We start from the raw sequence: 11,842 nt of genomic DNA, 5'->3' as shown, positions 1-11,842 counted from the left end.
GTATCATCATGTTATAAACTTCAAGTTTTGGCTTTAAATCAAAAAGAAGAGTAAAGAAAGCAGTTATCTGTGAAAAGAAACTTTCCAACTCTTAACAGTTACATAAAGGACATAAAATTGGGCATATTTGTGTGACCACAAGATAATAGGGTAACAAAATTAAACTAACATTAAAGCTAGACCATTCATGAATACAATATCAAAATTAGATACAACTGTTGACATTCATTTTTTAAAACTTTACATCTGAGTTGTAACCAGTATTTACCTGTAGCAGGCTGACCACCTTTTTACTATGTTAAAATCCCTGCACCGACATCCACTTCTTTACTAAGTTAAAAAAAGCATGCTTATATTCATACGTATGTCAATATAAATTTCAATAACCAACCATGGACATCTCATTTCCCATATTTATTTACTACACGCTATGTTTAGTAATTTCATCTAAATATTTTCAGAGGCAGCTGTTCAAAGTTGTTTGTTGTTTTTTTAAGTTACTTGATCTCTTCTTCCTTCCCAACTTGCACAGGATCCATGTGACCAAGGGCTGTTACTGCAGAAACTCAGGTCACACTGTCAAGTACTGAGTGGAGCCTTCAAGGAGACACCATAACACCTGCACATTGATAGCGCAACTTGAATTTTTTCTATATGCTTCATCAATTGATTGCACTCAGTGTCTGTTAACTCAAAACTTACTACTCCATATGTTTTTTACTTCCATAAAGCACTGCAAGAGCAATTCAGGAGCCCCCGACAATTCTCACCAGTGACAAAGCTGAAAACTGCAGGAACTGATGAGACTAGCCACTCTGCCCTCTCTTCAAGAGTTGTGAAGCAGAAAGATCTGCAAGAACAGACAGATTGTGATACCATCATTTTGGGGAAAATATAAGCTACAGCTACACTGCAAAAATTGGTCAGTCACATAAGCAGCCAGAGTTACTCTGCAAGTCAGCACATCTAACCCTGAAGCACTAATACGCAGTTGTTAGCTAGACTCACTACAGGATTTCCTTTACACCTTTTCTCAAACTCAAACAGCTCCTAAGTAGAAGCAACAACAGTCTTTTTTTGTTACCACACTGTAAAACTGATAAAAACCACAGCTGCTGCAGTGCAGTGACACAATTTCATTTTCCATTTCCTAAATCACACCAAACAAAAATCAGAAATGGTCAAATTATTACTAATCAAGTATACTAAACCCTATTCTGCAATGCATAAGCACTATGTTGTCAGCTGGGCATCAATGACACTCAGTTCAGAAAAAAAAATTCAGTTCTAAACACATATTGTACTCTATAAGGAAGATGAGAACCACAGGAAACAGCCATAAGATGCACTAGCTACATGCTTGGGAAAGAAATTGTCAGTAAGGAAAAGCAGGAAGTGTTCAGTTCACTCATGATGAGAGATTAACTTCATCCCTTTCTGATTCCATGGAAACCATGAATTAGTTGAAGGACCGAATCTGACACAAGTGATCACTGATGTTGCACTTTGGGACAGTTACTCATCAGAAACTTGAGTCTGAACATATTTCAGTCAGACTCAGTAGAGCTGCTTTTGATAAAGCAATCTAAATAACTGATTTGCATACTGAGTAAATTACATATAAGATTAATCCTATTTGAGATTAAAGTACTCCAGTATCTGAACATGTTTATATATATATGTGTGTGTGTGTGTGTGTGTAAGTATATAATAAAACCTGATTAGTGTTCAGATTTGAAGATCATCAGGAAGGTTTTGCAGTTATTTCTGCACCAGCCATATTACTCAAGGTGTTCTGAAAAAACTAAGTACAAACACAAACATGAGAACTGCAACCACTACTACTATCAAAGCTGTGTTTATCCCATATCCTTAGCAGAATTATGACCAGTAATGTACAACTCTGATGACTTAAAGCTGACATTACGAGCCCAGTTTTTATTCCAGGTTTAAAAATTCCACAGGAAAAACAAACTTAGGAGACCCACGAGAGACAGCTTCCCACCCAAGAAAAACTTAAAACACACACTGCACTCTTACTTTAGCAATATTTACTGCTAAATTTAATTTCTGTGTCTGTGAAAGAGAGGGTGCTTTTGCCTTTAAAAATTTAGCAGGCAACTAAACTGCACATTATACACAGCAAGCATCTTAGTATTTTATTCGTTGCATCTTTTATACAGAATAAGCTTCACTGATATTTAATTCACTGCAGTATTTTCTTGATGTAGCAATAAAAGATTACACTATAAACAAAGAACAAAATTTTTACTTGAAATTTTTTTTAAATGTGTGCAATTTTTGCAGTTGACAAACAGCATCACAATTACTGAAAAAAAAATGAAAGAAGCACAAACTACGGCCTGGTTTTTTAACCTCCAATTGAAAATTTTTCTATGTTCTTCATAAATATGGGAAGCTAAACTCCAGCAACTAAAAATAAACATACCTATAAATTCCTAGCAACCAGGATTCAAATAAAGGAGAAAACATATAATAACAACAAAGTTTCTTTTCATTTAAGTTGACATCTGCGATCTATTTACACTATATGAGTTTGAATTCCACAAGATCATGAAGGGTAAGGATTTTTGAAATAACCTGTTAAGCATTACTTAAAATGGCACTTTTGTAACTCAGGTCTGGGATTTCAGAATTGCTAAAACAGTGAAAGACAATACACTGCAGTATGTCTATACCATTATAACATAAAAAAAGAAACTACTCCATAAAGTGCCACTGAGATGGCTCAATCAAAGTAATATACATTTGTATCTTTATCAAGATAGATATTACAGTAAAAATGCTCACATTAAAAAATATAGTTATTATTGTTTGGATTTTCATTAAAACTAGAAGGGTCTACATGAGCCAAAGTATGAGGAATTTGGATATAATAACATGCTTCCTCATTTTATAGCACTAATAAAAATAATAATAGAGAAAGCTCTATTAAAAATCTTTAATAACCACAGTTTAATTTCCTAGTATATTTTAAAAACTTTACTATGTGGGTGTATGTGCATGCATGTCTGCACAAACACACAAACAGATAAAAGAACTCAAAGTGTATATATTACACATACACACATATCCACATTCCTGCATACAACACTTCCATAATGCAAACAGTATGCAGGGACTCTTCCACGTGACAACCAGATGCCACACGCCATGTTTTCTTATTTCTCTGTTTATCCAGTAAATGTAACAAACCTTTTGTATTTGGCTGAATGGAAGTGTTAAGATTCTTAAAAATAATGGTGATTTAACCATTTAGCCACAACATCATACACAAAGAAATGGTACTGCAAATACTGCTGATCAAAAGCTCAACATGAAAGTTTGTCATGAAATGGAATGTAAATTATTCTAAAAATTAGTATCCAAAGATTAGTTAAATATTATGGCAAAAAACTTGGAATTTATAGAAAGTTCAAAATGTAATTCACATTACAAAGACTGGAGATATTTTATAGATGGAATTTTTAAATATGGATATGACTGGCATTTATTTTTAAGCTTACTTCTATTAGAAATAGACTTGATTCCTGTACAGGTGATGCTTTGTCTATGCCATATAAGTAGAAAAATAAATTCTTTAGCAACCTAGAAATAGTTTATAAAACTCCTGAAGTTTCATTTTCTTTGCTAAACATGCCAAGATTAGTTTGAAAACTATAAATAAAAGCTGTATAGACAACAGGTAAAGTAGAACAAGTTAGGAATACTACAATTTACAGGACAGACTTTATTGTACTATTAGTTCCTGTGTGCTTTGCAATAGGAATAGGGTTGACTTTTCTTTTTTGTTTATGTTTTCTTAAAAAAGATAATTACTTGCAAGAATATAACACAATATCAAGATAATTTATAATATACAAGTACTTCAAACAGCAGCCAGGTTTATGGTATTTTAGTAATCTAGAATGATAATCCAAGTCATTAGAAGTACAATACCTAGGACATAAGTGGGAAAGGAAAGTTTTATTTTGGGAAAATGGAGCAAATCAATCTCTTAATAAAAGCCTTAATTCTCAAAATCATCTATTTACTATAATACATACAAGACGATCTTAAATCTTGTTATAATGAAGATTACAACAGTGACCATCATAAAGCTTTTTTTTTTAAACTACACAAAACATTCTAGCAGCTGAATGAGCCAAAACTTTCTTTTTTGCAGACCTAAAAAGGTACATTTTGAGCATGAAAGAAAAAAAGCTGCTATGAAAGTCTCACAGGTAGTGTATATCTATGGTCTCCCCTTTGCTACAATTTGTAACCTTCTAATTTTTTTTACCACTATCAAAATATTTAACCAAAAGATTTGTTTAAATTAAGCAGCATTCTTTTACAGCAAAATTGGTACCAATATAAAAGTAAAATAAATGAAAAAAAAAGATAATTTAAAAATACGATGAAGAAAAAAAAAGTCATTTGAAATTTTAGTACAACATACCACAGGAAAAAAATATGAATACAAGTTTATGTGATTTTATATATACACACTCCAAAGAGGTTAATTGTCAGTACCCAAAGTATTTATTGCCATGTATTAGCAATGCATTTTTGTATATCTTTAGAGGGTCACATAAAAATAGATTTAAAGAATAGATTAATTGAAGTCCTAGATTAAAACATTGTTTGGTTTAGAGAATTTTACTACAACAAAAGTCATGTTTATGTATGAAAAGTTATATAACCTTATATGAAAATGTCATGAGCTATTTTCTAAACACTACATGTATTCCCAAGTGGGAAAAATTAAAATATCTAAAATATATTAGATTAAGTTTACAAGACCATCAATGATCTTTTAAACATGCAGCTGTTTACAGAATTAACAGTTTTACAAAATGTTTAGTTCGGTAATGGAACATAAAGAAATAAGTAGGCAACATCAAAATTTTTGTACAGTATTTGAAACTCACTTTTACAACAAGCATGTCCTTGGTATTGTGCTGTAAGAAATAATAAGCAAGTTCACCCACCCTTAAACTGTCCACAGGTTTACTTATAAGTAAAGATGGATGGTGAGGGATCGTAAAATTCTCAACAGTGCATTTTGCATTCTTCCATAAACCACCCTAAGCATAAAGTCACATAAGTAGCCAGGAGATTACAAAATAAACTATAGCTGGGCTTTAGTTGTTTACACAGAATGCTTGAATGTGAAGAAAATTGCCAAAAATAGCATGTTAAATAACAAAAACCAGCCATAAAGCAGGCTGTAAGCATTGAATGTTTCATAAATGTAATTTTTTTTAAATCATTTAATTTCTATAGAAAAATTTTATTCACAATATATTGTGACAAACCGTCACAGGAATGATATAGTGATTGCAATAAGGTATCATGCAGCAGCAGCTTTGTACTTTATAGCTATTTTTGCTTTTAAAAATTAAACCTCTCCAGTCATGCTTATCACATAGTTTTTATCTGCAGCGTGTACAAATGAGGAACACAGTACGGGATATAACAAAAAGATGTCCAATCAGCTGGATGGGAATTATTTTTCATAAATATGAAGTACATTACTGTATCCTGAAACATGCATGTCTATAGCTTGTCTCTACTGTCCACCAGCACCAGGCTGCCTGCAATCATCTTCTGGCTATATAATACCAAGAGGGTCTGCTGGTAGCTGCGACTGTATCAGCTGAGGCTGCAGTGGGGGTGGCAGCTGCAGGGGTACCATGGGTTCCACCATCTGCACCGGGTTGGAGGGTGGTGGCTGACAAGCCACTGGGTTGGGTGCTTCTACGATCTCCCCGTTGTAAAAGAAAAACTGACATTGTTGAATGAAGGTCTCTATAACTGATTGGTGGATTTTGGTGGTAGAAAGAAACTCTCTGTTTTCAAAATCGGGTCTCATCAAAGTAGGCCAGAAACAAATCGATAAGTTATCAGCAGTCATAAAGTTGGTCTTATATTGCTGACTAACCCTGAAATGAGAATGATATGCACAGAGTGAATTAAAACCAGTACGTGATCAACTAGAAATATTCTCATAGTGCTCTAACTGTAGGCATTATTACTAAACAATCTTGAGATTTTTACTCCTTTCCTCCAGCAATCCATTAAAACAATTGTCCTTGAATATTTTATGCGATTATGCAGAAGAAAATTTAGAAACCATGTCATTTCCAAATTTGGATAGTTAACTAATATAAATCTGATTAAGCTTTTAATCAAGAAAGATATTCAACATTCCACCAGCACTTCGAACAACAATAATAAACAAACTGAAACAGAGTCTTCACTTATTATCTACATTCATTATTGCATTACTATTACCAAACAAAAAAAGTCTCCCAAGAATAACAAACCATCCTGTTACCAAATTTATCACCTACAAGTAAATACCTACTCAGAAAAATCAAAATGCTTTTCCCAGCAATAGGCAAACTGGCACCATAATTTTATCTAGAAGTAATTACTGAAAGATACATGAAAAATCATGTGTTAATACATGTGATAAACACCTAGAATATGCATTCAGCTGGGAACATGCATTTTCTATATTACAGTAGATATCACGAAGGTAGCAGAGATACAATTGTCCTGTAGAAATAGACAGAAAATAAAACTTCAGAAATTTGTCAGTTACAATTTTGATGATTAACAAGAGCAGCCCACAAGAATTTCTGACAGCTGGCTGTAGTCCATAGATTCAAGAGCTGTGAAAGCCATAGTAAACACTAGAATTAACACTATAAGAAAATACTTCCAGTCATTTACAATGCATATATAATGGTAATGATAAAGCATAAAAATCAGTGTGAAGGTACACAAGTACTGCTTCTCGACCTGTTTTGAGTAAGTTTGGATACTATTTCTGAGTAGCAGTAAAATTCATAATCTGTTTGTTAAAAAAATTACATTTAAAATTCATTTACAGATCAAAGAATAAATATAAGCTACATTTTGCTTAGCATTATTATTAACATGCTGTACCCTCACAATCATTAGACTCAGTAAATGAAGCAATGGGAACCTATGGCTAGAGGTGAGAAAAAAAAAGGCATTGCTCCTTTTCCCCAACAACAACTCGCAACCAGATTAAACAAAATGAACAATCAACCGCATTCCCTCCTGTGCTTCAACTTTACCTTTGTACTTTCTAAGAGTAAACAAAACCCTACCAAACCTGTATGTTGCTCTCCTCCCAAACTTGCTTTAACTACTTCAGAATCTTCTAAGTGCTCAGCAAATGCCCATTTACCTTCTTCTATGCTCACTCAAAATGAAAATGACGTGTCTCTCTTGATCCTGCCCACTTTCTCCACTGCCAAGTCTCAGGAATTTCAGACTGTAAACCCACCCTGATCAGACTTTAAAAGCTGTACACTGGTGTTTTCCCAAACTTCAGAAGCATATCACACCATATTAGTCCTTATGTATGAATGGTCTTGATACCAAGGAATGTGTATAAAATACAACTAGTATCAAAAAAGCCAATGTCAATTCAACGCTATCCTGTTTTAAGAGCTCACTTCTTACAGTTAATCAACACAATTACCTGAAATGCTCAGAAAGGTGCTTATAACACTAATGAAAAGTTCATCTCACTGTTGCCATTTATTAAATTCTCATGGTTACTGATCTCATACAATGTGGATAATACTTGTATTTTTTGTTTCAACTATCAGGTCCTGTGGTTGTGGTTGTGGACACACCAAAATATTACCAACCACCAACCATTACTAACTATACAATAACAAATATTTTACTGTAATGATTTAGGATGTAAAAACAAAGTATCTGTAACATTAGCTTGTGATGAGAGCTCTTTCATCATGTAGAAGACTGCTTTACTTCATTAAATGAACAATTCATTTGGCAAACAACACTTCCATTTTAATTATATATCAGCATTAATTCACCATTAATTCAGCAAGATCCTGTACACAACTGTAACCATCTTTTTCTATATATGCAATTGCTTACATCCAAGATTTCTTGCTGAATGGAATGCAACTACCTGACACTGCAAATGAGACAAAACATGACAGCCTTTCTTTAAGAAAAGATTGTTTTGTTACTAGCAACCTGCAATCACTCATCATTAATAGAGGACCAGACCAGAAAGCAAAGGCCAATGTACATCACTGATGTTCTCCAGTAAATTCCATTAATTAATATGTTTCATTTGTTTGTAGATATGCACACATTAGAATCTACTCAGGAATTTTTAAAATTATGTTTAGCTCTTTTACTTGCAGCAATCTAGGTACTTAACATTGTACATTCAGCTGTGCTTTGCCAATAGGTGACCAGACGAAGACTTCTGACAGTTCCAAGACTGCCACTCTTCCACAAAAATATCTATCAGGTTAATTAAGAGTTAACATTTCAGATAACTAATAACTGTGTCAAGACTGAGATCTTTAGTTGTACTTTAGACACTTGCAAGCACATCTTGAAATTCTGTAATATGGGCATTTGTTCATTGATATGGTTTTATCTGTTTTAGAGCTGAATTTGTATTGGACAAGAGTACAGTGGAAAAATTGTTCCATTTCCCTGAGAAGGAAAACGGACAACTTTATAAAAGTTAAACAAGTTGCGTATGTGATAGAGAGAAGTGCAAAAGTAGGCACTTAAATCCCAGAATCTTACACATTCTATGAGAAGTGTAAAAATAGACAGTACCTACATTCTCCTTGATGACTAAGTAGGAAAGTTAAAGGTTCTTATTTCTACCCCTGTACTACAAAGCTCAGTTAGATCATTACAAATACCTGCAGAAACACAAACACACGGACAGTAGTCCAGAACAATTAAATATCATGTAAAGGTTGCATATGTGTCTATACACAAAACTGTCTGGCTGAAAAGTAACACTGCACAGAGAGACAAGAAAGTCCTGATGGACAACAAACTGAGCAGAAGTCAGCCAGGCGGCAAAGGCAGCCAACAGCACCCTAGGCTGCATTAGGAGCACTGCCAGCAGGTCTAGGGAGCTGATCTTTCCCCTCTAGACAGCACCGCAAAGGTCACATCTAGAGTCTGGGATCCAGCTCTGGACTCTCCAGCACAACAGACATATGAACACACTGGAGTGAGCCCAATGAAGGGACATTAGGAATAAGATCATTAAGAGATCAAAGGTCCCTCAGATGAGAAAAAGCTGAGAACGTAAAGATTGCTTAGCCTAGAAAAGCTCAAGCAAAGTCTTATCACTGGTTTTAAATATTTGATAGGAGGGTGTGAAGAAGATGAATTGGGACTCTTCTGAGTGGTGTTCAGTGATAAGACAAAAGGCAACAGGCACAAACACCCACAGGAAAGTCTCTTAGCATAAGAAAACACTTTTTACTGTGAGGCTGACTGAGCACTGAAACAGGCTGTTCTGAGACTGGAGTCTCACTTCTTCGAGATACTGATAACCTAACTAGACACCATCCTGGGCAATCTGTTGTAATTAACTGTCAAATCAATGGGGTTGAACAAAACAATCTCCAAAGATCCCTTATAACCTCAACAATAATACAGTTAATCTCATTCTATGGATACAGAGAATAATTTCATTTTAGCTGAATAAGAAGCACGAGTAAGTTGGTCTTTTTCGGTTTTTTATGACAATATTGTACACATTAAGGCTCAAGATTATGATATACATCTATTAGCACTATTTTAGTAAATATGGAAATAACTTTTAAATATAAAAACATTAAATTTCCATGCAAGAGGCAAAATTTAAGAAGAAAGTGTAACCAATTTACTGTTACTTAGAGCTTTGTTTTACATTCTACTATTGAGCACAGGATTTGGGCTCTGTATTCTATATATACATTTTGATTGAAGCTAGCCCTGTTTTGGCAGGAGGGGGGAAGGGGGAGAGAGGGAAGATGATGTTTAGGCCAAATGACTCAAATTCCTTAAAACCTAGATTAGTCTATAATATTAATAGCTATTATTTCCTGGGGGGGAGGATGTGCAATAGTTATAATTAGGTGCATAGTTAATATTAGGTGAAGTTATTCTTCCAAGCTTTTGTTACGTAGAGCATTCTCATAACTTTATAGTAGCAATGATGCCAGACAAATATATGTCAATAATATGTGAGAAACAAATATCTAAGGCTTTATTAATCAACTGTAACTCCTAATTTCTTTTTCCACATTTTCAATTCTAGTAGATAATTCATTGTTAAAAACACAATCTTTTTTGCAACTATTACAACTTAAACAAAATTGAAAAATACTAAACCTGTTTAGATGTGTTATTATGTATCTGAAGACATCATAGTTCACTGGATGGAATTTCTTCACAATCTCTTTTAACTCGTGTAGCCGTTCTGTCTTATCCATGATTTCTATAGAAATAAGTGACATTTTCTGACACATCTAGAAAGACATACTGAATAAAGTGTTGCTAAGTCTTTTTCCTAGTATAATGGTTAGGTAAGATACCCACAGAGAAATATCAAGTGAGAAAATATTGAATAAAATTCCTATTTTCACAGAGTAACTTTTTTATTACAGAGTTTGTCCTGGTTACTCTAAGCACACAAAGTTGTGTGTGCAAGTTTAACTCAGCACAAAAATATTTTTCTGAATTTAAGCAGAATTATCTGTGTTCAGCAAATAATTACTTGACTAGCTTACTGTTAGCCTGTAGAATAACAATGTGACAGGGTCATTTCCTGTTGGAGTTCCCTCTGCTTACAAAATGTTATGACAGAAAGACATTCACATGAGCCTAGAATACTCTTAAACTTCACTGTTATTCAAATAATAAAAAAATCATGAATAGGGCTAGTGCAGCTATTTTAAATATGCTGCGTAAAGAAGTACAAGGATTCTTCACAGGCCCAAAGGGCATTGTTCATGCTTCAAACAGGAAATAATCAACGTGTAGGAAAGGAATACAAAATAGAGTAACAATTTTATTTAAAAAAACCCAGCAACTAATGCTGTGGGGATCCATATATTCTGCAGAATACACTTCTAATCAATGATGATTCATACCATAAAAAGCAATACAAGTTCCCCACTATTACTTGACTGCATTGCTAAAAACAACTTTGATCTACCATAATATCATAGAAAAAAATGTTAAATACAGTCCAGTATATCCCAAATATAAATTTAAAGCAGTATTAATGGCATTTTAAACAGTAATTATACTTATATTCTAAGCTATTTTAAGTTTTGACTGGAATTTAATGGTTATACTTTTAAGAAAAAATAAAACCAAAGTAACTACATTAAACAAGTAACATGCCTTAAAAAGTACAGGAGAAATACTAGAAATAGCTATTTACAGATAACATCAGAAAATACAAAATTTCTAATGGGCTATATATTAATCAAGTCCAGGCCCAAGCCTTAGGCTTACACTAATGCTTCCATGTCTTTGAGCAAAAAATACTTTGGAATATTGTACGTCACAGTCGTACTCTGTAAAAAGTGTGGTGGTCGCTCTGAGGAACAGTTTGCTGCCAATACGAGACACAGGAATACTATGAAACGTCTGAAAAATGTTCATAAGGCAAACAAAACTAAGCATCTTACAAGAGTTCAAAAAGAACTTGAAAAAAAACTAAGAGAATTAGAGAATTACCATAATATCCCAAAGATGTGTCTGATTTTTAAAGTCTACTTTGAATGTAAGACTTCATAAATTCAAGGGGGTTTTCCTATTAACAACTGCAAAGTTGCTCCACGAGCTTTCATCATTTTTATCACTTAGAAAATGGAAATAAGTAGCTGTCTCCCAATTAAATTTTCTAGGAAAAGGAGAAATAAGCTACAAACCTATTTTGAAAAATAAATGTATTACATTCATCTCATCATATATAGTTGTTCTAATTTTAAAGAATATTAAAAAA

General features: G+C 33.6%; 1 protein-coding gene across 3 annotated transcripts in view; it reads right to left on the bottom strand.

Moving 5' to 3' along the window:
* Positions 1-2,138: 2,138 nt before the first annotated feature.
* ARHGAP5 (Rho GTPase activating protein 5) overlaps positions 2,139-11,842 on the bottom strand; it is a 47,183-nt gene continuing 37,479 nt past the window's right edge. For all 3 annotated transcript variants that reach the window (XM_086894833.1, XM_086894835.1, XM_086894834.1), the window contains 2 exons: positions 10,219-10,324; positions 2,139-5,948 (listed from right to left, as the gene is read on the bottom strand). In XM_086894833.1, the coding sequence (XP_086750959.1) occupies positions 5,618-5,948; positions 10,219-10,324 (437 nt within the window). In that variant the 3' untranslated portion in view covers positions 2,139-5,617. The remainder of the gene's footprint in view (positions 5,949-10,218; positions 10,325-11,842) is intronic.

Source organism: Cyanistes caeruleus, chromosome 6, assembly GCF_971803275.1.
Source record: "Cyanistes caeruleus chromosome 6, bCyaCae1.hap1.1, whole genome shotgun sequence".
NCBI lineage: Eukaryota > Metazoa > Chordata > Aves > Passeriformes > Paridae > Cyanistes > Cyanistes caeruleus.
This window is presented reverse-complemented; position numbering and strand designations above follow the sequence as displayed.